This window comes from Dromaius novaehollandiae, chromosome 26 (genome assembly GCF_036370855.1).
Source record: "Dromaius novaehollandiae isolate bDroNov1 chromosome 26, bDroNov1.hap1, whole genome shotgun sequence".
Taxonomy (NCBI): Eukaryota; Metazoa; Chordata; class Aves; order Casuariiformes; family Dromaiidae; genus Dromaius; species Dromaius novaehollandiae.
This window is the reverse complement of record NC_088123.1, coordinates 6,678,473-6,706,389: the sequence shown is the minus strand read 5'-3', so window position 1 is coordinate 6,706,389 and position 27,917 is coordinate 6,678,473. Positions and strand designations below refer to the sequence as shown.

The following is a 27,917-nucleotide window of genomic DNA, read 5'->3' as shown; positions in this document are numbered from 1 at the left end:
GAAGGGGGTGCAGGGATGGACCCGGGGGCTGCAGGGTGTGGACTGGGGGTTGCAGGGTGCAGAACTGGGGGTTGCAGGGTGCAGGACCGGGCATTGAGGGACATGGGACTCGGGGTCGCAGGGTGCAGAACTGGGGGTTGCAGGGTGCAGAACTGGGGGTTGTGGGGTGCAGGACGGGGGCTGGCGGTTGCAGTGCAGGACTGGGGGGTTGCGGGACAGGGGACTGGGGGTCACAGGGTGCAGAACTGGGGGTTTCGGGGTGCGGGACCGGAGCTGGCGGTTGCAATGTGCAGGACCAGGGGTTGCGGGGTGCGGGACCGGGGCTGCGGGCCGGGCCGGGGGCTGCGGGCCGCAGTGCCCCGGAGCCCGGAGCGGCCCCGCCGCCCCCCCCGGCGCTGGCCCCGCTCCCAGCCCTGCGCCCGGGCCCGGCGGGCTGCAGGGGCCGAGCTCCGCGCTTGAACCCGCCCCCGCCAGATCTCATTTCCCTAAAAAAAAAAAAAAAAAAAAAAAAAAAAAAAAAAGAGGGAGCGAAGAAGGGAAGGAAAGAGGGGAAGAAAAAAAAAAGCCGCCCGCCCTCCCGGCCTCGCTGCTGCCCGCCTGCCCGCAGAGCCATGGCCGGGCTGCGGAGCTGCGGGCTGCTCCTGTGCCTGCTGCTGGCCCGCGCCGTGCACTTCCCCGACTACTCCTACGTGCTGGAGGAGGAGGAGGACGCCGAGCCCCTGGACTACAAGGACCCCTGCAAAGCCGGTAGGGCCGGGCCGGGCCCCGCGGCGGCGATGCGCAGACAAAGGGGAGCGCTGGGGCGGCGGGAGCGCGCGCGGGGGGGGGCGGCGGGGGCGCGCGCCGGTGCGGGTGCCCGCGGGCTGCGCGCCGCTGCCCCCCGGCCGCGGGGGCCCGCCCGGCCCCGCCGCCCCCACCCCCGCGCCGCCCCCGGGGGATGCCGCCCCCGGGATGCTGCCGGCCGGGCGCTGTCAGCGGCGGGGCCAGCGCGGCACGGGCCGGATCGGTGCCGGAGCTGCCCGGGCGCTCGGCGTTTTTGTTCGCTTGCAAACCGCAGCGAGGGAAAGCTCGTCCCGTCCGGGGCCGCCGGGACGGCACGGAGCCGGGCTTCGGGCGGCGTTTGCTGTGGCCGGGCGCCGCCGGTCCGGCTGTGCCGAGTTTATCTGCGGGCTGCCGGGCGAGCCGGGGCAGGGGATTGCTGAGCTGTTATTCATGTTTTGGACGCGTCCGGAGGCCCCAGCTGAGAGCGGGCTAGGCGCCGGGGAGACAGCCCCTATCTCCGAGAGCCCGCGAGCAGGATAAAGGGGATGGAAGGGCAGGAGGGGAAACTGAGGCACGGGAGAGCGCCCGGGGCGGAGAGCAGAGGCGAGGGCTCGGGTCTCGCAGGATGGTCTTGCGTCCTGGCTGGAGGATCACGTTTCTCTTTAATGGCATTGTCTGCGCTGGAAGGTGTCTGTTGATATAACTCTGTCTACATGAGGGTTTTTTCTGGCCAAAAATCCTCCCCTTCCTGCCCTCCCGGGCTGAAACAGCTAGGCTTGCAAAACTGTCCGGGCAGAGCCGGCTGGAGGCTCGGCTCCGCTTGTGCTTCATCAAGTCGCACGGCAGAGCTGGGACGTTGCTTGTTGATGAGCTGAACTAATTGGGGATGACACTGCCAGAAGGGGAAGGCCCCCTTATCTCCCCGGTCCCGCGCGAGCCAAGATCCTGTCGATTCCTGCTCCCGGGACCGGCGAGGCGGCTGCTTTCCCCTCCTTCTCCCGCCTGCCTTTACCAGATCCTTATGTGACTAACTCAATTACTGTACTTATGCCCGGAGGCCCCGGTGGGGGATCAGGCCCTGTGCAATGCCGCACGAGCAGGGGATTTGCCCCTGGCCGGGTTCCCCGCGTGGCACCGGGGTGCCGGGGAGGAGCCGGGACGCCACGCGCGAGGGGCACGGCGGGGGCGGCGCGGCGGGGGCCGGCACGGCACGGCACGGCACGGCGTGGCACGGCTCGTCTTGGCAGCGACGGCGCCCGCCGGGCTCTCCCTTCGCCCGCGCGGGGAGTTGTTTTTGTTTGGAGGCGAGCGGGGCAGCGAGGTTCCCTGGGACTCGGGCAGCGCCGGAAACAGCTGAGCGCTGAGGCCTCGCCGCCGCGGCTCCCATCAAGGCTGCGGGGAGAGGAGGCGGCGGGAGGGGACGAGCCGGGGAGGGAATTTGGTTTTCTCTGCACAGCTCATGCCAGAGGTATCCTGAGGCCGCCCGCCCAGGCAGGACGGCTGCCCGCGGGCCGCGAGCGCTGCCGGCTGCCCCGGGCGATGCCGCCAGCCCTGCTCCGGTGCCAGCGGCCGGGACGGAAAGAGCCGGCCGTGCAATCGGCTCGGCCTCCCCGTCCATCCCGGGCAGCTGCCCCGGCACCTAAAGGGCCCCCGCGGGACCTGGCTGGAGCTCCGGCCTCTGGATCGGTCCCCAGGCGTCGGGGAGGCAGGAATCCGCCGTGGCCCTCGTTTGCCCTCGCTAGGCCAGCGGGATATCCCAGTCCCCGTGCCCGGCGGCGAGCGGAGCGGCGGGCAGGCCAGGTCCCACCGCAGCCCTCCCCGCGCCGCTCCCCGGGGCGCCGGGCTGGGAAAGGCAGCCAGCGCCGTTCCCATCCGCCCCGCGCGCTGCAGTGGGAAAACAGCCCCGAGAGCGTTTGCACAGCGCTTTCTGTTTGCGGAGCCTGCGCAAGCCCTAACCAAACACGTCCAGCCGGAGTGTTTGCACTTGCCTTGTCCTGGGAGAGCAGCGGGAGCTGCCGGCTGCCCCCGAGCTCCACCGCCCGGGCTGCCCGGACCCCCGCAGCCCCCCGGCCCTGCGGGATGCAGCAAACGGGGCAGGGGCGAGCCAGAGGCCGCCGCGCTGCTCCTCGTCCGGGGGGCCCGACCCCCCCGCCGGCCGGCCCCGCTTCCCAGCCGTGCCCGGAGCGCTTTGGCTCCGGCCGCCCGGGTTTCACCTAGATTACACTTTCCAGGCGTAGTCAGCGGAGGCTACTGCTTGCAGTCACACTTGTCAAGCTGCCCAAAAATATTTTCCAGCCGTTATATGTCACTTATTCATGCCGGGTAAAATCCGCCCGCAGAGCCGGGGCCGGCAGGAGGCTGCGGTTCGGGGCTCGGGGCGGCGCGGAGAGCTCGTAAAGTCCCGCCGGGGCCCGGGCCCTGCTTTATCTTTGTGTAGTCAGCCGTTCGGCGCGGCGGCGTGCCGGGGGGCTGCGGGGCCGCCTGCCCTGCCCGGGCGTCTCCGCGCGTCTCCCGGCAGCCTGGGAAATCCTCCGGCCGCTGGTTCGCGCGGGGGCCTGGGCACGGGGTGGCGGTGAGCGGACTGAGCACGGAGGGCGCGCGGGGGGGATGCCGGGCGGCGGAGCAGATGTGCAGAGCTCCCGGGAGGCCTTGGAGCGGGTGCAGCACCGAGCGCCAAGGACGCGCGTGGGGGCTGGTGCCGGGGCCCTGCCGCCGAGCCGTCCCGCCGGGGCCGCATCCTGCGCCGACAGAGCGCTCCGGCGCGGCAGGGCCCCGCGCTGCGATCAGCAGCGGCCGGAGCACGCGAATCGCTAATTACCGGCTGCCCGAGCGAGCCAAGAGGCCGAAGGTGGTGAGCGGCTGGAAATGCCGAGCGGCGACGCCGTGCCAGGCGTCAGCCCGAGCCCCGGGAGCCGTCGCTGCGCCGGACACTGAGCAGATGCCCGGCCAATGCAGGGGGTCCCGGGGCCGGGGAGCAGGCTGGCGCGCTCGCCGTGCCGGGGGGCAAGGAGGCCGGGCCGGGGCTGTGCCGGCACGCCGGGAATGCGCTGCAGGGAGCAGGCGGCGGGGAGCAAAATGGGACTATTTAAAGGCCGAAGCCGGCTCAGGAATGAAAGGGGGCGCGCGGCCCGGAGCGGGCTGCAGCCGGGCACCGGTGCCTCTGCGGGAGCACCGTGCTCGGGGCCCCGTCCCGCGCCCCCCCGGCCCAACCCGCTCCCAGGCCGGTGGCATCGGCTGAGGCCGGCACAGGGCTGGGTGTTTGCACGCGGGAGCCCCAGGAAAGGGCTTGTGGGGGGTTTCCCCAGTGCTGCCTGGCATCGTCCCTCCCGTGCCTCAGTTTCCCGCAGGGCCGCGAGCTGGTCTGCCTCCCGGCGCGGCCGCTGCGCCTGAATTCCGGTATTGTGTCGGCCACGCTCGTCGGAAGGTGCTCTGGGAAAGCAAATATTCCTCGCCTGGCGTTTACAGGCCATCTGCTCCCTCGCTGCGGCTGCCGGCGAGGGGCACCGGGAGAGGGGCTGCGCGACGCGGCCGCGCGGGGAGCAGAGGGCCGGGCTCGCCGCTGCTTCGCCTCCGCGTCCCGTCCCCCCCGGCCCGGGGGTCTCCGCAGCGCCGCGCCGGCATCCCGGGGAAGGGAGCTGGCTTGTCCGCGGGCTGCGGGAGCAGGACGAGGCCGGTGCAGGAGCCTTGGCAGGAGGCGGCAGCCCTCGGCGGCTTTTCCCGTTCCCGCAGCGGGCGCTTCCCGGGCACACTCCGGCTCCGGCCCTGGCTCCGGCCGCGGCGTTGCACCGGCTCCTCTCCCGCGGCCTGTTGCGGGCGCAGCTGGGCTGGCGCGTGCGGCGAGGGGGAGGCGCGAGGAGCATTCCTCGCATAGCTAACGGCTCGCCGAAGCCAGTAGGATGCTGCCCTGTTGACTCCGGGGCTTTATTACCCGGCAGCTCGGCCGAGGCCTGGATGCACCTTCGAACCGGCTCTGCTCCGTCCTGCCTGGCTGCACCTCCGGCCCGGGCAGAGCAGCTCCTTCCCTTTCCTCCTGCACGCCTCGAAACCGGCCCCAGCTCACACGGGGAGCGATGCACATGGCTGGGGATCACTCGAGGGCTCGGCGATGCCGGTGCCGGGCAGGAGCTGCAAAGCAGCGAGGGCAGGGGGGGCTTCCCACGCAGCACCTGGGTGCCACAGGACCCCACGGGCCGAGCGTCTGCGTGGTTTCAGGTTGGATGAATTCATGCAGAAAAGCCCCACCGAGGGCCGTTAAACCCAGCCCCAGGTGCAAATCCCAGTTCAGGAGGTGCTGGAACGGGCGAGCGTGCACCCCGGCTCCCCGTCCCGCTCCCACGCTCCCGCTCGGCACCCGAGGCACCGGCTCCCCAGCCCTGCTCCTGCTCCTGCTCCGGGCGCGCGGGGAGCCGGGCAGGCGCGGTCCGTCCTCCTCCGGCACCGAGGTTCCTCTGGCCCAGACTGACCTGAAACCTGATCCCTCCCGGTTATCTGCCGCCCTCCTCTGCCAAGGCTTCTCCCGGCGATCTGTTTGCTTTCGCCCGCTCGCCGGAACATCGCGTTCGGCCGTGGGCTCCGGGCCCTTTCCCTCCCGTTGTTTTCCTGCAACGCGGTTCCCAACCTTGACGGGCTCTGAGGTCAGGCTCAGCCGGAAATCTCGGTGGTGCGGGAGAAGCCGGGCCTTCGGCAGACGTTCCTCTCCTCCGCTTGCCCTGGCTGGGTCTGTGAGGGATGCTGAGCACCTCCCGCATCCCGGCAGGCCAAGGCTGGGGCCCGGGGCCGGGGACACGGGGGGACCCGTGAGATGGCAGGACAGCAGCCGAGCCTGGGAGCGTGCCTGCAGCGCCGGGACGAGGTGCTTCAGGGGCTGGCCTGCGTCCGAATAAAAACCTTGTTTGTCTAAATATTCAGCCCCGGGATTACATCATTGTTCCGAGAACCCGCAAGAAAAAACAGAGCAGAAAAAGTCAAACAACAGCGGAGGGCTGAGCTCTCTCCTGGCCACCCAGCTGGACCCGGGGTGCGCGGGGTGCTCGCGGCATCACCGGTGGCAGCACCCGTCCCCGTCCCTGCAGGCACCCGGCACCGACCTCGGGCCCGCACGCGGGGTCTGGGGGCCAGCTGGCTGTGGCACGGGGGCAAATGCCACCTCCCCCGGCTCGGGATGGCTGCGGGACGTCGGGTGGGGAGACCGCGGCTCGGGGGGGGCAAAACTGGGACGGGGATGCTCGGGGGACCCTGCGCAGGGTGTTTTCTGTTTGCTTTTGCTCTTCGCTTTTGCATCCCACCTGGGCCAGCCTGGCGCTGGCCGGGACACGCTGACATTGGCCGCCGGGGCCGGCGCCGTGTTTGCGGAGCGCGGGGCGACCGGCGGCTCTGCCCGCCCCTGCCCGCCCGCCCGCCCACTGCCCGCTCCCCTCATTAGAAAGCTTCATTAAGCCGCTGTGGCAGGGGGAGGGGGGCGCCTGGCCCCGCCGTGAGAAACCCGCTCGCCCCAGTTCCCTGCGGCCCTGCGCCGTCGTGGCAGCCGGCGTTGCAATTCCGGAGCTGGCACCGTCGGGGCCCCAGTGCCCGCGGGGTCGCGGGATGCGCTCGGCTGCTATGGAGCACCGCCGCCGCCAGCCCCGACGCTCGCGGGAGATGAGCAAGTCCCGGCAGCGCGGGAGCAGCTACCGCCAGTATCCTCAGGGAAATTCGCAGTGTCTCGGGAATTTTGGCAAGCGGATTCCCACCCTCCGCCCCGCTTCACCTCCTATCACCGGAGCAGCCGGAGCCGTCACCGTCGTGCTCGCGCACGTGGAGCCCGGTGCCCCCCCGGTGCTATAGCTGCCGGGACGTTGCCGCTGCCCTTGGAAAAAAAGGAGCTGGGGGTGCGAGTGTTGCTTTTGGGAAAAGGAAGGAGCCAGGGGCGAGCGCTGCTCCTGCCCTGGGGCGCGAGGCAGCCGCTGGCTGCCGGCCGCCGGCCCGCGCCGCCTCCGCTGCCGCGCGGAGGGGAGGAAACAGCCGAAACCCCAACCGACGTGGACGTTTCTAAATGCAACGCTTTGGGCTGTCCCTAACGTGTCCTTACCGGGACGGCTGCCAGGACGGCTCCTCTCCTCCCCCCCGGCCCCTCCGCGGGCGGAAAGCCGCTTCCCTCCCCGGGGGCACCCGGGGGCGTTTTGGGGGGCTTTTGCGGCCGCTGCCGAGCCGCTCGGTGGGACGGGGGAGCCGGGCTGCTCCGCGCCGGCTGCGAATGCGGCCCCACGTCCCCGCGCTCGCTTGCTCGGGTCTCTCACGTCTCCGAAATCCCTCACATATGGTTTCTATATCACTTGGCTCGGGCGGCGCTTGCTCCGCTGTAAGCGAGCTTACTTTCCCTTGTCTTTCCGTGCGGCTCTTGGCACGGCCTCGCCACGCCGCTGCGCGTCCCTCTCCCGGCCAGGCTGCTCCTCTCCCACCAGCCCCCGGCTCTCATTTCCCGGGTTATCCTCGTTGTCCTGCTGCGTTTTCGTAATTAGCAGCTCTTTTGGGATGCATGTGTTAATCGCCTCGGAGCACGGCCTTGGCGCCGCTCCCCCCCCTTGCACGTTAACCCAGCCGCCCGCCGCCAGTGCCCCGAAACGCCGGCGAGGAGCCCGGCTGCACCCCGCGCCAGCCGGCATCCCCTTCCCACGGGAGCCGCGGCCCCGGAGCCTCGCCGCCGGCCACGTCCCGAAACCCGATGGCCACGCATTGACTCACGGCGAGGCAGAGGAGGGTTCCAGGGAGCCGGGATGGGTAGGGACCAGGGGGGAGGAAGAGGAGGAGGAGGAAGGGCCTCGGCCGCAGTGGTACCCGCCGAGGGCCGCATCCTCCAGGCATGCGCAGCCCCGGGAAGACGCCCATGAGGAGTTTGGCTTGAAGGGGCTCCAGGGGGGCTCGCGGCTCTCTGCCAGCACGCGGACCGGCCCTGGATGCCGTCCCAGCGCCGCAGCGTGCGCTTGGGCCGCTAATCGTTATAACACGCCGCCCCGAAAGCCCCGCAGCAGGCGGGTTGTGCAGCCAGGGGCCCCCCCGCCGCGGTGGAGTGGTGCCGGGGGGAGCGTCCCGCACCCGGCCCCAGCCCCACGGACGGGCGGACGGACGGACGGACACCCCGTGGCCTCGGGGCCGGCTCCGTGCCAGCGCGCGGCCGGCCCATATGGCTCCGATTCCCAGTGGCGGATGCATCGGAGGTTGTTGGAGCGTCGCGGGCTGTCAGAGTTCACGCCGGGAGGTGTGTGTGGCGGGAGGAGGCAGGAAGGGACTCCCAAATGCAGCTTTGGGTTAAAACAATTTTGCAATACAAATAATAATAGAAACCCTAAAAAGACACGGACCTGGCTTTATGCGAACCAGATGTGCGCGCCGCGCTGGCCCCAGCTGCTGGGAGAGCTGACGCTCCAGCGGGCCGGGAAGCATGGGGGCAGCTCCAGCCAGCGCCACACTTGCTGTCCCTGGCTGCGAGGGAGGAAGAGGAAGGGCCTGCCTTCATCCTCGGGTGCACATTGGGTCAGGGAGAGGCTGAGCGCACGGGGAGACAGCGAGGCTCTGGCGCGGGCTCTGCCCTGGGGGGAGGCCAAGGGGGTCCGTGTGTCCCGGCTCCATCCGCTGTCCCTCCGGCTGAGCTCTGCAGTGAGCAGACCCGCTTTGCAAGCGACATCCCTTTGCAGCAGCAGCAGCCCGGAGCGTTTCCCCATCGCGACTCTGCTCCCGTGGGTTCAAAACCCGAGCTGTAAAATCAGTGCACCCCCCCAACTCATTTTGGGCAAGAAATGAGGGTCGGGCTTAATTCGCGGGTTGCACCGCTGCATCCTCCGTAACCCTGTGCCCCGCGGTCCCCAGCTGCCTTCCTGGGAGACATCGCCCTGGACGAGGAGGACCTGCGGCTCTTCCAGGTGGACCGCGTCGTGGACCTGTCGCACCACACCGTCCGGCGGCTGCCCGCCAACTCCTCAGGTACCGGCACCGGGTGCTGCCCGCGGGCACCGCGGCGGGTCGGCACCCGGCCTCACCCGCTCTCCTCCGCGCAGGCAGTGCCACCCCGCAGAGCGGCCGCGGCACACGGGGCCGGCGGGCACGGAGCCGCCGCGCCGCCACGTCCCGCCCCGAGCGCGTGTGGCCCGACGGCGTCATCCCCTACGTGATCAGCGGCAACTTCAGCGGTGAGCGCCGGGGCGGGCGGGCGGCGGCGTGCCTCGGTTTCCCCGGCTGACGGCCCCCGCGGCCCTCGCAGGCAGCCAGCGGGCCATCTTCCGGCAGGCCATGCGGCACTGGGAGAAGCACACCTGCGTCACCTTCCTGGAGCGCAACGACGAGGACAGCTACATCGTCTTCACCTACCGGCCCTGCGGGTAAGCCCGGGGCTCGGCGGCGGCACGCCGGGTTGCAGCGGGTGCCGCGGGGCTCCCGCGGATCGGGGCGAGCCGCCCCCGGGGCCGAGACCGGGATCCCGCCGCTGGCGGTAGAGCCAAAGCCCTCCCCTTGCAAAAGATGCTCCGCTGCAATTAAGCAGCGCTGTGGCTTGTGGGAGCGCTAATTAGGGCCAGTTAGAGCCCCGCTGATGTGCCTTGGCACCGAAACGCCCACGTAGCAGTTTGCTCTGCGCTGAGAGGGGAGGGAGGTTGGCCCGGGTGTGCGCGGAGCGTCGGGACGCATCTCCCCCCCGGGGCGCTCGGGGCCGAGGGCGGCCGCTCTGCACCGGCGGAGGCTCGCGCGGGTCGTGCCAAAGGAAACAGGGGTTTGGAAGGGATCGGCTCCTTCGCGCTACGGGGCACAAGCATGCCAAGCAGACGGCGGTCAGCGGGAGGCTTTCCCCGGGAAGGGATCGGGCTGCCCGGCGGCGGGGCTGGCTGCTCGGCCCCCCCCGAGCTGCGGTGGGCTGCGGCGTGGGGCCGAGCCGCCCCGGTTCCCAGGCAGAGCCCCCGTCCGAGGTACGGCCCGGTCCCCGAACGTGGGCAGGCTCAAGTTTCCCGAGCGCTGCGGCTGCGGGAATGCTTTCCAGATGGTCGGCTCCGAGCAGGGAGGCTGCTGCGCGCGGCCTGAGTCACGCCGGTGCCTGGGGAAGGGCCGGGAATTCCCCAGTGCCGGGGCGAAGCCAGTGCCACCCCGCTGTGCCCCCCCCCAGGTGCTGCTCCTACGTGGGCCGCAGAGGAGGGGGGCCCCAGGCCATCTCCATCGGCAAAAACTGCGACAAATTCGGCATCGTGGTGCACGAGCTGGGCCACGTCATCGGCTTCTGGCACGAGCACACGCGCCCCGACCGGGACGACCACGTCTCCATCATCCGGGAGAACATCCAGCCAGGTAGGGCGCCGGCCCCGGCCCGCTCCCCCGTGCCGCGGCCCCGGGAGCCTCGCCGCAGCCCCTCACCGCGGCCTCGCGCCGCCCGCCTCCGCAGGGCAGGAGTACAACTTCTTGAAGATGGAGCCGGAGGAGGTGGAGTCGCTGGGCGAGACGTACGATTTCGACAGCATCATGCACTACGCCAGGAACACCTTCTCCAGGTGCGCGCCCGCTGCGCCGCCCGCCCTCCTCCCGGCAGTGGGGCCGCGGGCAGGAGGACTGGTTTGGCCAGGCGGGATGCCAGGAGGGAGGAGAAGCCCCAGGGAACGGGTTCCCGCGCATCATCCCCGCTGCAGCCCGGCCCCAAATGCGGTGCCGGGATGGTCCCCGCAAGCGGGGCTGCCCCTTGCCCCAGCCGCCCCGGGAGGGTCGCGGCAGCCGCGGTTTCATGCTGCGGGCCTGGTCCCTGTGCTCTTCCCTGGATCGCTTTGGACCACCGCCCTCTGAGCGACCCAGCCCCGCGGCATCGCATGCGCCCTGCCGCTCTGCTCCCGCCGATGCTCCCGTCCTTCCCCGCGGGCGATGCTCCGGCGCGTTTCACCAGCAAGCCCTGGCGTCCCTGTGCCCATCCGTCACCAGCGGGAAGGCGATGCCCATCTCTAGCCCAGGCTCAGCTGCAGGGGCTTCCTGCAGTCCAGCTCAGCCGTTTTATTCAGCTTAGAGCCTGGTTCCCACCCGGGCAAAGGCTCTGCAGAAGTGCCTTGCGGCAGCTCTGCAAGGCGTTGATACACCCAGCCCCGGTGCTGAACTCTGCGCCCTCTCCCTCGGCGCATGCATCACCTCTCCAGACAGCCGGGGGGGGGCGAGGAGGAGGAGGAAGAGGAGGAGGAGGAGGAGGCAGGAGGGAGGGGACCCTTTCCCAGGGCAGACGCTCTCCCCGCGGTGACCTCCGCGGCTGGGATGAGGACACGGCCCGTCGGCGTCCCGCGCCCTGCGGCCCGGCTGACTCACGGGCGCTGCACTCTAATTACACGGGCCGTTTTTAGCATCCTCCCCCCTCCCCGGTGCACGCGGCCGTCCCGGACCTGGTGTCTCTCGCCCTGGCCCCCGCTCAGCCTCTCCCTGCTCTCGTCCCAGGGGCATTTTCCTCGACACCATCCTGCCCAAGTATGACGTGAACGGGGTCCGGCCGGCCATCGGCCAGCGCACGCGTCTCAGCAAAGGGGACATCGCCCAGGCCCGCAAGCTCTACCGCTGCCCGGGTGAGTGCCGCGCTCGCACTCGCCGCCCCGGGGGCCGCAGGGGAACGGGGCTGCAAGCGGGAAAGGGGAAAAAAAGGAAAAAAGCTCCTCTGCAGCCCTGCTTTCCCTTTGTTTCCACTGTAAAACGAGGGGGGGGAAAGCCAGCACCGAGCCCAGGTTTTCTGTCTTTCTCCGTTCCACCTTTCATCAGGGGGCCGCTTGGCCGCAGCACAGCCGAGTGCCGCTCGCCACGGCATCATGTGGCTTCCAGATGGCAGCGCTGGGCTCACTCCAGGCTGGCCGGGCTCGCCGGCGTGGGGGGTGGCAGAGCCGCGGCACGGGGACGCGGCCGGGAGCGTTGCTGGCCACTGGTGCCGGGGGGGCCCGGGGGGTCTTGCGAGGTTTGGGGCTTTTCCCGTGCTGCAGCGGGGCCCGGGGCTGCCGGGGCCGCGTGGTGCTGGCGGGGCTCCGCCGCGGGAAGGTCTCGGGGTGCAAAGCGGGTCCTGCGCGGTGCCGGTGCCGGCGCGCTCCGGGGGTCTCTCGGTGCGAGGTCTGACGCCCGCCTCCCCGCTCTGTCCCCAGCCTGCGGCGAGACGCTCCAGGACAGCCAGGGCAACTTCTCCTCGCCCGAGTTCCCCAACGGATACTCTGCCCACATGCACTGCGTCTGGAGGATCTCCGTCACCCCCGGAGAAAAGGTACCGCGTGCCGGCGCCAGCGCCCTCCAGCCTTCCTCTTCGCCCCCGGCTCTCCCATCATCTCCCTCCCTGCTCCCAGCTTTCGCCCCGGGCGGGTGCCCCCATCCCCGGTGCATCCCGGGGCGTTGCATCCCGGCGCCGTCTGGCTAACGCCAGGCTCCCGCCCGCCCTCCCAGATCATCCTGAACTTCACCACCCTGGACCTCTACCGAAGCCGGCTGTGCTGGTACGATTACGTGGAGGTGAGAGACGGGTTCTGGAGAAAGGCCACGCTGCGAGGTAACCAACCGGCATCGCCTAGCCCGGCCGGCGCGCCCCGGCCCCGGCCCTGCCCCTGCTCCCCCCGGCACGGCCCGTCCCGCCGCGGCGCTCCCGGCCGCCGGCTCGCGGCTCTGCATCATTCCACCGGCCCCGGGGGGGGAAGTGGGTCGCGGCGGTGCCCCGGGGGCGGCTGCTGCCTCCCGGCTCGCCGGCCCTGACGAAAGCCGGCGGGGCTGATTCAGCCGGCCAGCGCGTAGCGGCTCCCCGGGGAGGGCCCTGCCGGGAACTCCCTCCCGTCCCATTCCCGCTCCCCGGGCTGAGCGTTCCCGCGGTCCCGGCAGCAGCGCTGGCGCCGCTCCCACACCGAGAGGCCCCCGCTTTCCCTGAAACGGCCGGAAAAGTGTCGGGGGGGGGGGAGGAGCACCGCTTCCCCGCGGGGGCTCGGCCGGGTGGGGGGCGCGGGGCCGGCAGAGCGGGGGTCCCCGGGGCGTGCGGGCAAGCGGCGCCGCGGCCCCGTGGGCAGCCGAGCGCGCCTTGGTCCCCAGGCAGGTTCTGCGGGAGCAAGCTGCCGGAGCCCATCGTCTCCACCGACAGCCGCCTCTGGGTCGAGTTTCGCAGCAGCAGCAACTGGGTGGGCAAAGGGTTCTTCGCCGTCTACGAAGGTACCGCGGGGGGGCTCAGCGCGGGGGGGCTCGGCGCTGGGGGCTCGGCTCCTTGGGGGCCGCTCAGGCTGCCCCGGCCTCGCCTCCGCTCCAGCCATCTGCGGCGGGGAAGTGAAGAAGGACAACGGGCACATCCAGTCTCCCAACTACCCCGACGACTACCGGCCCAGCAAGGTGTGCGTCTGGAAGATCACCGTCTCCGAGGGCTTCCACGTGGGCCTGACCTTCCAGTCCTTCGAGGTGCGTGCGCGGGGCTGGGCTCATCCCCGCTCTTGCACAACGGCGCGGCCAGAGGCACGCTCCCGCGGGACGCCACGTGCCTCCGGGCTTCGTCAGCAAAGCCACGGAGATCCCTGGGCTGAGGGACCTGAGTCACCGGCCGGGGCTGCCGGCGGCTCGCGGTGTCGGAGCCGGGGGAGGCTGGAGCGCTGCCGGCTGGAGCTGGGCAGGCGGCAGCTCTGCTGCGGCTGGGAATTCCCCATCCCCGTCCCCATCCCCATCCCGGTCCCCATCCAGCCCCCTGGGGGCAGAAAGCTAAAATTACCTAAAAGTGAGACTGCACCATTTCGTGCAAGGCAGCGGCTGCACCGCTCACCCGCAGAGCCCCCCTCCGTGCCTCAGTTTCCCCCGTGCAACAGCAGCAGCCAACGTCACCCCTTCGCGGTCGCTGCGCGGCTCTGGGGCCGGGTGGAGGAGCGGCGGCGCGGGGGACACCGTGCACCGGCATGCCGGCGGGCACGGCACGGCGTGGGGCGCCCCACTGATGCCCCACCGCCCGCGCAGATCGAGCGCCACGACAGCTGCGCCTACGACTACCTGGAGATCCGGGACGGCAGCAGCGAGTCGAGCAGCCTCATCGGGCGCTACTGCGGCTACGACAAGCCCGACGACATCAAGAGCACCTCCAACAAGCTCTGGATGAAGTTCGTCTCCGACGGCTCCATCAACAAAGCCGGCTTCGCCGTCAACTTCTTTAAAGGTACGGGGGGGCATCCCTCGCGGGGGTCCGCATGGCCCCGCCGCGCTAGGTCCCGCAGTGAAGGACGGGCGGCCGTCACCGTGGCGCTGAGCCCGCCGCCCTCTCCGTCCCGCGCCCAGAGGTGGACGAGTGCTCGCGGCCCAACAACGGCGGCTGCGAGCAGCGCTGCGTGAACACCTTGGGCAGCTACAAGTGCGCCTGCGACCCGGGCTACGAGCTGGCCTCCGACAAGCGCCGCTGCGAGGGTGAGTGCCGGAGCGGCTGCTCCCGCGGGCGCTGCCAGGACCCCCCCCACCGTGCCGTGCCCCCGGGAGGCCGCTCACGCCGCTCTGTGCCCCCCGGCCCCCAGCCGCCTGCGGAGGTTTCCTCACCAAGCTCAACGGCTCCATCACCAGCCCCGGGTGGCCCAAGGAGTACCCCCCCAACAAGAACTGCATCTGGCAGCTGGTGGCCCCCACGCAGTACCGCATCTCCCTGCAGTTCGACTTCTTCGAGACCGAGGGCAACGACGTGAGTGCTGTCGGCGGGGGGGGCCGGGGGCTCGCTGGCGCCCGGGGGTCCCGCGGTGGCCACCCCAGCCCTGCCCGTGTCCCCGGCAGGTTTGCAAGTACGACTTCGTGGAGGTGCGCAGCGGGCTGACCGCCGACTCCAAGCTGCACGGCAAGTTCTGCGGCGCCGAGAAGCCCGACGTCATCACCTCCCAGTACAACAACATGCGGATCGAGTTCAAGTCCGACAACACCGTCTCCAAGAAGGGCTTCAAAGCCCATTTCTTCTCAGGTAGAGCCGCGTGGCATGGCCGTCCCTCCCCGCACCCCCGACCTGCCGCTAACGCCCGCCCGCGCCCGGGGGTGCAGTCCCCGGTCTCTGAGCGGCCGGACCAGCCCCAGGCTGCACGGAGGTGATGGCCTGGCTCCGCCGCTTTTTGCTGCCTCTCCAGGCTTTTCCCCTTCCCGGGGGGCACCTGGGTCCCGCTTTGGGTGCTGAGATGCTCCCGTGAGCCGCCCCCGGGCCGTGGGAACCGGGAGTGTGGGCTCCTTGCATCGGCAGCAGCCGGGTTCAGCACGAGGAAAACCTCGTTTGCAGCAGGGCCGGGGCCAGGGACGGGCTTGGCCCCCCCGGGCAGCAGCTCTGCCACCCCCAAAGCCCTGCCCCGGACCGGGCACTGCACTCCCGCGGCTCGCGAGGGCCTCCCCGTGCCCGCCGCCCCGTCCCGCCGCCGGTCCCCGCTGTGCCTGCCTCGCTGCGCCGGTGGCTGCGCTGCACGACCCCGCTACGCTGCACGGGCCCGGCGGCACGCACCGCACGGCCACGCCGCCTCCGCTCGCCGGGACGGGCCGCGTCCGCAGCAAGCACCGCGCGCTCCTCGCCCCGGGGCGCTCGGCATCGCGGCCGGAGCGGGGTGGCAGAGCCTCGGGGGGAGCACCGGGGGCGCAGCATCGTCTCAGGTGTGCGGAGAGCGGCCGGCGCTCCCCAAAACCGTTACCTGCTTGTTCCTGTCTGTTCTGTGCCCCTCTCCGCCCTCCCGGGCCGCCCCGCCAGGAGATGGTGTCGCCTTCTGCCCGGTCTTTGCAGGGGGGAGGGATGGGGATATGATGCAAAACCCGCCGCCGGCAATGGCAGAGCCCAACGTGGGACTGGGCGGCTGCGGCGGGGGCCGGCGCCGGACCCGCGCGTGGGAGAGGGTCTCCGCAGCCCCGTCCCCCCGGCTTCGAGCTACGAACAGCACTGCCTGCACCGGGCTGGATGGATTCACGCGCTCCAAAGCGCCCCGGAGCGGGGCCCGGGAGGACGGAGCGCCTCGCGTCGCCCGCGGGGTTTTTTCCCCCCCATCGAGGCCTGTTGAAGGCAGCACGGACACTCGCCCTAGGCTGCGACGGGCCACCCGAGCTGGCGTCCCAGCGAGCCCTCGGGGTCTGCTCCGGCCCCGGGCGCCGGCCGGCCGTCCCCTGCAGCCGGCTGGAGCAGCAGAGACCCGAGGGCAGCCGGCTGCCGCCCCGGGGGTATAGTATCTGTGCTTTATTTTTTAATTAAAACCAAGGCAAGTAAGGTAGCCTGGCCCAGCCCAGCCATCAGGAGTCGGCACCCTCCAGCAAAGAGAGACCTGGGGAAAGCCCGGCGGCCGAGCGGCAGCGGCACCACGGGGCGTCCGGGTGAGTCTCCCCCTCGGTGCCTCCTCGCCGGCTGCTCAGGGCGCTCCCGGCGCCTCCCTCCTGCGCTCTCCTCCGCCGGCACGCGCGGCTCCCCAGGCCCCCTCGCCGCTCTCCCGGGACCCCCGGCCGGGGATGCTCCCGAGGCCGCCACACGCTCCCCTCTGCCTCTCTCCGCGCAGGTCTCCGGGCTTTCCCGGCGGCAGCACCGCCCCGGAGCACTCGGCCGGACCAGGGGCTCCCCGTCCCCCGGGGCGCCGGCCCCGGCTGGCGGTTCCCGGCCAGCCCCGCGCCAAGCATCGCCCGCGCGGCTCCTTTTTAGCCGCGGAGGGTCTCCGCGCCGCCGCCGGGCTCTCGCTCCCCGCCGCCCCGAGCGCTTCGGATCCGCACGGCGATGGGAAAGCGCACGGCCCCGCTGCTGGGGCGCCGATGCCGAAGCGAAGAGGGGCTGGCCCTCCTCCTCCTCGGAGGCGTGCAGGAGAGCGGCGCCCGGCAGCGCAGCAGGAGCCGGCTTGCCGCTTTGCGAGCCCGGAGGCGCTCGGCCGGCGCGCGAGGAAGTGTTCGCCCGGGAGCCCGCCACGGCGCCCGCACCCAGGTACGTCGCCCGCTCTCCCCGTCGGGCCCCGGAGCGCCGCTTCCCGGCCGGGCGTGTCGCGCCCCGGAGCCGGCCGGATGCCTTTGGGCAGCGCCGCGCGCGGGGGCTTTCGGGGGGCGGCGGGGCTGCGGCGTGGCGGCGTGCGGCGCGGGTGCGGGAGCCCGCCGCGGCCCCGGCCGTCGCGTGCCGCCGCGGGGGCTGCGGGGCCCGGGGCAGGAGCAGCCCCCTAGTTTGCACGCTGGGGTGACTGTAAGCGCACGGTCGACAAACGAGCTGATAGAATAAAGGATTGCTAAAGACACCATGCCCGTGGGCTTCTTTCCTCTGCCAACTCTCGCTCTTGTCTCGCCCGCCCAGGCTCCCGCGGTCCTTCCTGCAGGGCAATGCCGCGCTCGCTCCCCCTTTGCTGGAGCCGCTCTCATCCCGCCCGGCCCGGCCCGGCCCGCGAGAAGCCCCTTCCCATCCCAAAACAGGCCTTTCCGCCTCGCGTCCTCACTCAGACCTAGGAGACAGCAGGTTACAGCCTCGGGTTGAGAGGCGTGTTCAGAGCAGGGGCTTGGGCACCTGCGCGTCCCCGGGGCCGGGCCGCGGCCGGAGCCCACTCCCGCTCCCGCCTCGTGCCGCCGGCTCCGGAGGCGGCGCTCCCTCCATCGCCCCTTCCTTGCTCCTCGCCCCCTCCTTGCCGCTTGGCACCGCGGGGCGCTGGGCACGGGGGCGGCGAGCTTGGCACGGAGAGGGGCCGGGGCTGCTCCCCGCGCTTCCCGCTGGCTTCCCCGCACCGGCCGGGACGGAGAGGCGGCGCCGAGCGCTCCGGCGGGCGGGCGAGGACGGGCAGCGGGCTCCCGAGCCCGGCGAGACGGCCGCAGCAGGCTGCCTGCCCGGCCGGGGCCCCGGAGCATCGCGCCCGGCCCGGCCCGGAGCGGGGGCTCCCGCGCGCTCCCGCCCCGCGTGACGACGGTGCGCGGCCCCGGCACGGCGATAGCGACCTGGGGCAGGTTGCGGCACCTCGGAGGTAAGTAAGGGCGACCCGGGCGGCCTCCTCGCTCGAGGCGAGCCCGGACCCCGCTCCGACGGCCTCCGCACGCCTCCTCCACCCTGGCTGCCCCTGCAGCATCAGTGCCCCGGCGGGTCTCGCGCTGCAGCCGGGCTGGGCAGAGCCGCCGGCAGGGCAGCTGCGAGCCGCCGGCAAGGCTTGAAGCCCACCGAGCCGCCCGCACCTTCCTCCTCCTCCTCCTCCTCGCTGCAGAGCTGCACCGCGCGGGGCCCCGGGGTGCTCCGCGGCGCCGGCCCTCGCCTGCCTGCTTCCCCGGCGCCCGCGCTCGCGCCTGGCCGCTGTGCATGCCCCGCCGCCGCGCTCGCCCGCCGCCGCGCCGCCGCCGCCGGCCCCGCCGGGCCCCCCGCTCACCCCGCTCCCCCTCTCCCCCCTCTCTGTGTCTCGTTGCAGAGAAGAAGCAGCAGCCGCAGCCCCCGAAATCCCGCCTGCCCGGCCTGAAGTTCCGCCTGCAGAAGCGGCTGCGAAGCCCCTCCTGAGCCGCGCCGCCCGCTCTTTCTTTCTCAGGAACGCCCCGGCCCTGGCCGCCGCCGCGGGAGCACGGCCGGGGGACGGAGCCCCGCGCCCGCCGCGCGCCCGGCCCCGCGGCCCCTTGCTTGACAGAACTGGTTGTTGGCCATTTTTTTGGGGGGGGGTGGTTTTAAGCCCCCCGCCCCGTTTCCCGTCGTTTTTAGCCCTCTCCGGGTTGTCCTTGACCAGTTGACCTTGTTTCCGATTTTTACCGTGTCTGTGACATTTCCTGTCGATGAGTAAAGAGGGACTCCCGCGTCCTGGTCTTTCTTGTGCATCTTTGGTTGTCACTGTGTGTTTCTCTGCCTCCCCGTCTGTGCCGCGAGCAGGTGACGGTCACGGCCGCAGGCGCCGAGCCGGGGCGAGGACCACCCTGCTCCCGCGGCCGCGGTGGCTGCCCCGGCGCGAGGACGCGCGGCTGCTTGCTGCTGGCCGCAGGCGCTTGCTTGGCTGGTCGCTGCGCTCGGACGCGCGCCGGGGCCGGCGGAGGCGGCGGTGCATCGAGCCCGAGCGGGGACCCGGCACGGCCCCGGGGGTCCCGCGCGGCCGCCCCGCTCACCGGCGCCCCGTCCCTTCTCTCCTAGACAAGGACGAGTGCTCCAAGAACAACGGCGGCTGCCAGCACGAGTGCCTCAACTCCTTCGGCAGCTACGAGTGCCAGTGCCGCAGCGGCTTCGTGCTGCACGACAACAAGCACGACTGCAAGGAAGGTGGGTGCCGGCCCCCCGTGCCGTGCCGTGCATGCCGCGCCGTGCCGCCGTGCCGGCCCTGACCCCGCTGTCCCCGCAGCCGGCTGCGACCACAAGGTGACATCCATCTCGGGCACCATCACCAGCCCCAACTGGCCCGACAAGTACCCCAGCAAGAAGGAGTGCACCTGGGCCATCGCCACCACCGCGGGGCACCGCGTCAAGCTGGTAACCTCCGGCGGGGCGGCGCGGAGGGGCTGGGGGGGGTCCGGCCGTGCCGCCCCGCTGAGCCCGCCGGCCCCTCTCGCCGCCGCAGACCTTCGCCGAGCTGGACATCGAGGCGCAGCAGGAGTGCACCTACGACCACCTGGAGGTCTACGACGGGCGGGACGCCAAAGCCCCCGCGCTGGGCAGGTTCTGCGGCGCCAAGGAGCCCGAGCCCCTCGTCTCCTCCGGCAACGCGATGTTCCTGCGGTTCGTCTCGGACAACTCGGTGCAGAAGAAGGGCTTCGAGGCCGCGCACACCACAGGTACCGCCGGGGCGCTGGGGCACGGCCGCGGAGCCGGCACTGCCGCCGCGTCTCCTAACCGCCCCGCTGTCGGCTTCTCCCCAAGTGTGCGGGGGCCAGATGCGCGCCGAGGTGAAGACCAAGGACTTGTATTCGCACGCGCAGTTCGGGGACAACAACTACCCGGGCGGCTCGGACTGCGAGTGGGTGATCATGGCCGAGGAGGGCTACGGCGTGGAGCTCATCTTCCAGACCTTCGAGATCGAGGAGGAGGCCGACTGCGGCTACGACTACATGGAGCTCTTCGACGGCTACGACGGCACGGCCCCCCGCCTCGGCCGATACTGCGGGTCCGGGGTGAGCGCCGAGGCCGGGGCAGCCCGGTCCTGGGTGGGGGGTGGTCCGGGGGGGCCGTATTAGCTCGGCTGCAGCCTGGAAGGGCTGGACAGGGTTGTGCCGGAGCGGTGCAAAGAGGTGCTGCCCGCAGCAGCCTGGCCGGCTCAGCCCTGCACCCGGGAGCGTGCCCCGGGGGTTTTGGGGGGCTCTGAGCAGTGGTGCAATTCCCCCAAGCGGGGCCCAGCATTGCAAGTATTGCAATGATTTTGCACCTTTTGCACCCTCCCGGGAGCGAATCCCCGTGGGGCGACAGAGCAAGCGGGGCGCCGCCGCTCGAGCATCCCGGGAGGGGGCCGGCGCATGGCCCTGACCGCTTCCCCCCCTCGCCAGCCGCCGGAGGAAGTCTACTCGGCCGGCGATTCGGTGATGATCCGCTTCCACTCGGACGACACCATCAACAAGAAGGGTTTCCACCTTCGCTACACCAGCACCAAGTTCCAGGACACGCTGCACACGAGGAAATGACGGCCGGCCGGCCCCGCGCGGCAGCCGAGCCCCGGGAGGAGGAGGAGGAGGAGGAGGAGGAGGAGGAGGAGCAGGGCCGGGAGGAAGACGGGGAGCGCTTCCCCGCACGGACTGCACGGAGGAGCACACAGCCAACCTCAGCACTCAGACACGCTCGCGCGGGGCCCCGGGGCTCGGGCACCGGCGGGCAGGCGGGCGGGAGCGGGGCGGGTGAGGGGGGCTCCGCCGCCGGGCACTCCCCGCCGCGGCCGGCCCCCGCTCTCCCTCGCCGACCCGGCCGGGCCGGTCGCAGCTCTCTGAATGTACAAACCAGTAACCGGGAAGAGCCCCACACACGGAAGGTGCTGTCTCTCTCTTGTAACGGTGTAATAAATACCCTTGTACTTGGACGGGGAAGCCTCCTTGCGTGGGATCGCTTCGCTCCGGAGCCGGGGGGGTGGCAGCAGGGCCCCCCGCGCTGCCCCCCCTCCAGCCGCCGCATGCACTGGGTCTTCCCGGGAGGAAGATGCAAGCGAACTTATGACATCATCCCCGCAGGCGGTGACGTCACAGGGCCCCCGCGGGGAGATGGGGCCGGCGGGGGCCCGGTGGGCGCCATGAGCCCGGCCGAGGAGAGATGGCAGCAGGCGCCGCGCACCCCGAGGCAGCTCCCCGGCCGGATCGGCGCCGCCTTCTCCACGGGCCGGGTCGTTGTGCAGAGCCCCCGCGGCGCCGGCCCCCGCGAGCACCGCGCGGCCCCATCCGCCACCGGGCCCCGGCGCAGAGCCCCATGGCCGTCCCGCGCTGCCCTCCGGCGCGGGAAACGCCGTGCTGCCCGCCGGCACCGCGGCACCTTTCCTAGCAGAAGGCCGGGATGGCGCGGGAGGAAGAGGAAGGGCGCGCGGTGCCAGGCTTGGCCGCGGGCCGTGCCCATCACCCTGCTGCTGCAGGTGCCAGCGACGCTGTGCCTGGCCGGGGCGGGGGGGCCATGCGGGAGCCCTGCCCGAGCCCCGCGGTGCCGGCGGCAGATGGGGCCGCGGTGGAGGCGTCCGGCGGACGGAAGGGGCCCGGCGGGGAGCAGCCCGGCGCCGGGCAGAAGGGGACAGCGCACGGCGGCCGGCGGCTCCCCAAGGGCGTCGCGTGCCAGCGCGGAGCCGGCGCCGGGGGAGAGGAGACGCAGGGCAAGCGCAAAGCGGGGGGTGCCGGGTGGTGGGACGGCCTGCAGAGCTGGCTGCTGTCCCGCGAAACCTATCCGTGAAATGCAATCAAAGCCTGGCCGTGGCGGCCGGACCCTGCGCTGGCTCGAGTGCGTCGTCAGCCCTGGCACGCGCGGGCGGCCCTGTGCCAGCCATCTGCCAGAGCCGGGAGCCGCCAAGGCGCTGCTCCGCTCCGCACGCCCGCGGCGCGGTGCTCGCCCACGGCACGCCGGCTCCCTCCGGCCTCGCCCTGCGCTTCGGGTCCCTGGGGGATGCAATCTGGGGGGATGCAGCCCAGGGGGTGGGATGCAGCCCAGGGGGTGGGATGCAGCCCAGGGAGGGGGATGCCGCCCGGGATGCACGCGGCAGCATGCCCACGCCGCAGCCGGCCGGCCTCCCCCGGGACCTGTCAGTCAATCCCCAGGCGCAGCTGAAGCAGCAGCGCAATCAGCTAATTGCAGCGCTCGCCGGCCCTTAAGGAGGGGGAGGCCGGGCCCCCTCTCCTGGAGGCAGGCAGCATTGCTTGGCTCTGCCCTGCAGCGAGCCGGCTGCTCCCGCGCAGCCCTGGTCCCCCGGCCCCGCGGCAGGCGGTAGCTTCCGGCTAAGGCGCTCAGCCCGCCGGGCGATGCTGAGCACCGCAGGTAAGCGCGACGGAGGGGGTGCTCGCCCCTGCGCCCCTCTGCTTTGCCTCGTGTCTCGAGCCCCCCGGCAAAGCTGGTGGCGGGGGCTTCACACCCAGTGGCCTGTGCGCGTTGCCTGGCAGGGAGAGCCCAGGCACCAGGTTTCCTTTTCCTCGTGTTTCCTGCAATGTTCTGGGGATAATGGGATAACGCCAGCACGAGGGCTCCGGCGTGGCAGCTCTGCTCTGCGTTCGCCCGACTTGCAGCGGGAGCCTGAGCCCCGCGGGGAGGGAGGAGGGCGGCCGGCCGCTCCGCTCGCGGGCTGGTGGCACCTGGGGTCCCGCAGCTGCGGGGGGGGCTGCTTTTCAAAGCCGCTCTCTGAAATCTTCAGCGTGCAACGGTCTCTGTGTGCAGAGTGCTGTCTTGGCTGGAGCTGGGGGAGGTTTTTGGGTGTCAGGGACCCCCCGGAGTTGCCCGCCCAGGCTGGAGAGCAATGCACGCGAGGGCTCTCCGTCCAGGGAGTTTGCAGCCCCCCCTCCCCAGCTGCTCAGGGCTTGCCGGCTGCCCCAGGGCTGGGCGAGGGCAGCTGGCAGCCGATGGTCCCTGCGTGTCCCCCCCAGCCCCACCGTCTGCACCCACCCCGTCCCCCCCCCCCCCCAGCCGAAGCAGGGGCCCCCGGGGCAAAGACCAGCGCGACATGGCCCGCGGCGACTGCACACAGTTTATTGACACACCGCCAGCACAGCACAGCACGGGGAGGCTCGGGGACGGGGATGCTCTGTTCCAGCGTTACAGCGTGCAGGGGATACGCAGCGCCCGGGGCTCATGCGGGGGGGACGGGGCCGGCGCGGCCCCCCGCTCGCTCCCCGGGTGCCCGGGGGGGCTGGGGAAGTGGTAAGCGAGCCCTGGCGGCGGCACTCACGGCACAACGACGGCTAGAGCACACAGCGGACACGGCACGGCTGGCTGCACGACGCGGCGGGGCGCTGGCGGTCCCCCGCGCTGCGGACGAGGCTGCCACGGCTGCGGCCCGAAAGCACCGCCGGCGGCAGGGCGCGGGGGGGCCCTGCCCACGCTCCCCAGCCCGAGCAGCAGCACACGCGCACGCTCCTATTTCTGCAGGCGAAGGCGGCGGCAACATCCTCGGGGGTCCCCGGGGACGAGGCGCGGAGATGCAGGCGTCGGGGCGCTCGGCATCGCCGGGCTGCGGCTGAGTCCGGGGTCGAGCGCGGCTGCAGTCCCTTGTGCTTTGCTGGGGCCCGGAGGCAGGCCGGGGGCATGGGAGCCTCTCCGCCGTCCCCCCCGGGGGCAGCGCGCAGCCCGGGGACGAGAGCAGGGCCGGCGGCGGTGCTCGGTCCCCGGAGCTGAGCTTTGCGGCGGGGCGTGGGCGAGGCTGGGGGGGCCCCGCAGCGAGGGACGGGGCGATGCAAGGGGCCCGGGGGTCAGCGCCGACGTGGGGCACGAGCGAGGAAGATGCTGGTCAGCCAGTCCAGGAGGTGAAGGCTTCCTCTCCGGGGGCCCAGAGCGCTGCTGGCTTAGCGTCCCTGCTCTGAGCATCCCGCGGGGTCCTTCTCCGAGCAGTCAACATGCTATTTACACCCGCCGGCCCCGTCCTGCGTCCGGCCGCGTCCGTTGCAGAAGCGCCCGCGGTGGGGGCCTCCCTCCCCGTCCCCCCCGGCCTGGGCGCCTAGCGCCCCACGCTGATGTTGCACGTCTTGCAGCTCGGGTCCTTTTTGGCGTTGGCGGTGGAGAGGCTCATGAGCTGGTGGCCGCTGATCTCGCCCAGCACGCCGAGGCCGAGGTCCACGGGCTCGGTGTATATGACCTCCAGGATGCTGTCCTGCGCGTGGCGGTACACCAGCTCCCCGTCCTCCACGCAGCACGTCAGGAACTTGTTGCAGGCAATGTCCAGCTGGGGCAGGCGCTCCCGGCAGAAGTGGTCCCCCGAGGAGCCCTGGGGCGCCAGCACCAGCACGACGTAGTGGTAGGCGGTGTACATGCAGTAGAAGTCCGCGAAGTAGAGGTTGGTGTTGGGGTTGAAGAGGCGCTGCGCCGGGATCTGGAAGCGGTAGCGGCCGTAGGGCGAGTCCTGGGGGGGCTGCCCGGTGTTGAACTCGGTGTTGCAGCTGAAGAAGATGCCGTGCAGCATGCCGCTGGTGGGCGAGCCGTGGCTGCCGCTGTTGTCCTTCAGCGACGGCTTCATCACGTTCCCGCAGTGCATCCTGCGCGCGCGGAGCAGAGGGGCCGCGTCGGCGGGGGCCCGGCGAGGACCGCGCCGGCTCGGCACCACGGGGAGCGGGGTGGGGGGTACCTGACGTGCTGGAAATACTCCTTGTGCTGGTTACGGTAGAAGACGGAGAAGCGCAGCATGCGCCCGGCGATGAGCTCGGCCTTCTCCTGCAGCTGGGCCAGGTGCTCCTTGGCGTAGTCTGGGCAGCCGCGGGACGGGCACGGGGGGGGTCAGGCCGGCAGCGCCCCGCCGCTCCCGAGCCCCCCGGATGCCTCCCGGGCACCGGGCTGCAGCCGGCTCCCTCCCACGCTGGCTCCCCTCCGCGGCCCGGCCCTTCCCCGCCGGCGCTCCCGTTCCCACCCCTCTCGCCTCCCACTCTCCAGCTGCCGCTCCAACCGGACCGGGTTGCGCCAGCTCTCGGCTTCGCCCCCGTCCTCCCGCGGCCCCCGTGCTGGCAGGCTCCGCTCTGCCTTCCCGGTCCCCCGCCGGCAGCTCCCTGCCTTCCCCCCCCTTCCCGGTGGCGCGGGGCGGCTGGCAGCGCTCACCCCCGGTGCAGAACTCCACCGTCTCGCTCCAGCCGGACACCAGGTACTCGCCGTCGCTCTGCTTCACGGCCGTCTGCACCGCCACGCTGTACTCGGTGCGCGGGCTCAGGAACCAGTGGCCCCGCACCGTCATGGGCAGCGGCACCGCCTTGGCCACCAGCTTGGTGGGCACGTCCTGCTCGGAGCGGGAGAGAGTCACGGCACGCGCGGAGCGGCGCCGGGCCGGTGCCGCCGCATCCCCCCGCGCAGCGCCCATCCCTGCGACGCCGCTGGGTAAATACCGCAAAACACCGCGGTATCTGCCACCGGCGCTGCAGGGACGGGGCACGGCGTGTCCCAGGGTGGGCAGGACGCTTTGCTAGCCAGCACTTCCCCTCTGCAGGGCACGGGGGCCGCGCTGGGCCCCAGCGAGGATGCATTTCTGCAGCCCGTCACTGCAGTTTGCATGCCGGCCCCGTGCAACGACGCCTCGGCGTCGGCCCCGGGCACCTCTGCCCCGACACCGGGGGCGAAGGGCTCCCCGAGCCTCCGCACGGAGCCAGCGGCCGTGTCAAGAGGCCGCCGCGCAGCTCCGCAGTGCAGAGCCGTTTCTGTGGCAACGGCGAATGCCGAAGTCGGGAGACACGGGGAAGGAAAAAAACCCGCTTATTATCGGGGAGGGGAAAAAAATAATGTTAAACATTAAATAGCATCACCGTGGCAACCATGCTGCTAAAAGAGTCCCAAATTAGCGACTCCGTTCCAGAGCGATAGCAGTGCAAGCGGCCGGCTGCGTCTCCGGCGTGCCGGCTCGCGGGGTCCCGGTTCCGCGCGGCGGCTCCAGCCTTCGGGGCTCCCGCCGGGCTCCCGCCGCTCTCCCCATCCCTCCCCTCCCGAGCGTCCGCGGGGGACCGCTCGGTCCCCGGCTCACCCGGTGCTTGAACTTGTTGGAGTTCTTGTTCTCCTTCTTGTTGAGGTCGATGAAGTAGTGGGTGACCCTCTCCAGGTCGCCCTTGTCCATGGCCCAGGAGATGCGGAAGGAGTCGCAGGTGATGTTGTTGATCTCGATGTTTTTGGGGGTGGAGAGCAGCTCCATGGCCGGGGCCGCGGGGCTCCTGCGGGCGCGGGGATCAGCGCGGCGCGGCGGCGGCTGCGGGCGGGCAACCACCCCCGCGAGCCCGGCGCCAGCCCTCGCGCGCGCCCCGCTGCTGAGCAGATGGCACCGGGGAGGGAAGGGGCCGGCAGCCAGGAGAGGCGCGTGCGCGGAGAGAGGCGCTGCGGCGGGCGCAGCCGGAGCCCCCCGAGCCGCCTCGGCCCCGCCGGGAGCCCCGGCACGCTGCCAGCGGGCGGTTCTCGCGGCCGCCCCGGGTTTGCTCAACACCGGGTGGGGAAAGGAAAACAGGAGGAGCGGCGGGAGCGCTGGGAGCCGGGGCGAGGGCGTGCAAAGGGCCGGCCGCCGCTCCCTGCCTCAGTTTCCCCGTTCGCTCCAGCCAGCTCTGCCAGCCCCTGGCTTCGTGTGCATGTCCCCCCCCCCCGCCCGCTGCAACGGTGCATCTGCAATTCTGCTTTTATTTTGAGCCGCCGCCCGTGCACCCGCGTCCTTCCCGCGCCGCCAAGGTCTCCCCGAGCGGCACAGCGGGCTCTGACCGGGCCGGCGCCGCTCCGCAGGCTGCTCCGGGCCATTTTTAGCTCCGTGGAGCACGCGGCGGCCGAGGAGCGCGGCGCCAACTTCGTCACGACTTGCCTGCAGCTCCCCCACGCGCAGGGGCGGGCGGCGGGGGGGGGCACCCGCAGCCCGGGTGCAGGGACCGAGCCCCGCCGTGCACAGGGGGGTTGCACCCGGCTGCGCCTGGGGAGGACAGGGCCCTGCCGGCACATGCACGGGTGCAGCGGAGGCGGGTGCAGGGAGACCGTCTGGTCTCTCGGGGCACCTTGGCAGCGCCCGGGAGGACGGAGCAGGGGATGCGCCGCAGCAGAGCAGCGCCCGGCTCTGCCCCCCCACCCCGCAGCCCCCCGGCACACTCCCGCTGGCGCACGGCCCTCGCCGGGGTGCACGCGCTGCCGCTCACGCGTGCACACGCGTGCACACGGCCGCCCACGCGTGCCGGTTCAGGCATGCAGCCCCCCCCAGCCCCACGCGGCATTGCAAACGCAACGCGGCATCTGCGTGTGCACCCACGCCCGTGGCCGACGGGTCCCCCGCACCCGGGCGCCCACGGGTGCCCCCGCACACCCCCCCGTGTGTACGTCTCCGCGCTCCCACGCCGGGCACGCGCCTGCTCCCGCAGCCCGGCACAGCCCAGTCCCGCAGGCTCCCGCCGGAGACGGTCGTTCCCACGGGGACCACAAGCGGGGCTCGGCCGCCCTCGCCGGTTTTGCAGCCGGATCGCGGTTCCCGTGCACCGTCCTCCCTCGTGCCACCGAGCATCCTTGGAGGGAGCCCCGGCAGGGCCAAGGGGCAGGGGCGTCCGTGCAGCCCCGGGCGCAGCCGGAGCCGCACGGCAGCAAGGCGCGGGCGAGCGGCCTTACCTGGCGGCACGGGAGGGCTGCCGGGGGCGAAGGGAGCCGGCGGGGCACGGCAGGGCAGGCTGCGCTGCCGGGGCCGAACTCGGCCGCGGGGGCTGCGACGGGCCGCGGCGGCTCGCACGATTCCCGGTGGATGCTCGTCCTCCTGCCGCCGGCTGCTGCTGCGACTGCTGCTGCTCAGATCCTCCCAGCCAGCTCGGAAATAGCAAACACCCTAAAGAGGAGGGTAAAAAAAAAGGAAAAAAAATCCAAGCAGCGTGGAGGAGAGGGGGGAAAACCCTGCTCTGCCAATCGGGTGTCAGGCTGCAAAGCATCAGGTGATGAGCAAACACGTCGCCTGCCTGCGAGCGGAGCGGGGACAGCCGTGGGAGCGGGAGGCGAGGCCGCGGGGGCGGCCACGGGTGCGCGCGGGGCGGGGAGGAGGGACGCGCGGGTGCCCGGTGCCCCGGGGGAGGCAGGCCTGGCCCTGGGCCTGCGAGGAGGTGGGCGGCAGAGCCTGCTGCCTCCCACCCGACCCCACCGCTCGTGGGCATGCATGTGTGTGCATGCACACGCACATACACGTGCATGTTTGCGCACACACATGCATGGT

At 71.9% G+C, this 27,917-nt stretch overlaps 2 protein-coding genes across 3 annotated transcripts; one reads left to right on the top strand and one right to left on the bottom strand.

Annotated features, from left to right (window-relative positions):
• Positions 1 to 492: 492 nt before the first annotated feature.
• On the top strand, positions 493 to 20,639 carry BMP1 (bone morphogenetic protein 1). Its single transcript, XM_064497902.1, has 20 exons — positions 493 to 747; positions 8,605 to 8,718; positions 8,793 to 8,924; positions 8,996 to 9,113; positions 9,887 to 10,065; positions 10,160 to 10,265; positions 11,182 to 11,306; positions 11,868 to 11,983; positions 12,160 to 12,262; positions 12,790 to 12,906; positions 13,001 to 13,146; positions 13,690 to 13,885; positions 14,005 to 14,130; positions 14,235 to 14,395; positions 14,485 to 14,665; positions 18,776 to 18,901; positions 18,981 to 19,108; positions 19,197 to 19,410; positions 19,496 to 19,746; positions 20,116 to 20,639. Exons 1-20 carry the CDS (start codon positions 612 to 614, stop codon positions 20,248 to 20,250), a joined length of 2,910 nt encoding a protein of 969 aa, XP_064353972.1. The 5' UTR covers positions 493 to 611; the 3' UTR covers positions 20,251 to 20,639.
• Positions 20,640 to 22,747: 2,108 nt separating this feature from the next.
• On the bottom strand, positions 22,748 to 27,714 carry PHYHIP (phytanoyl-CoA 2-hydroxylase interacting protein). 2 transcript variants are annotated; one of them, XM_026122407.2, is made up of 5 exons: positions 27,329 to 27,714; positions 25,731 to 25,914; positions 24,821 to 24,995; positions 24,357 to 24,474; positions 22,748 to 24,267 (listed from the first exon to the last, which is right to left on the bottom strand). In XM_026122407.2, exons 1-5 carry the CDS (start codon positions 27,637 to 27,639, stop codon positions 23,733 to 23,735), a joined length of 1,323 nt encoding a protein of 440 aa, XP_025978192.2. In that variant the 5' UTR covers positions 27,640 to 27,714; the 3' UTR covers positions 22,748 to 23,732. The 2 variants fall into 2 exon arrangements, with proteins under 2 accessions (XP_025978192.2, XP_064353756.1); XM_064497686.1 differs by lacking the exon at positions 27,329 to 27,714 and having other exon boundaries at positions 25,731 to 26,037.
• Between the last annotated feature and the right edge of the window lie 203 nt (positions 27,715 to 27,917).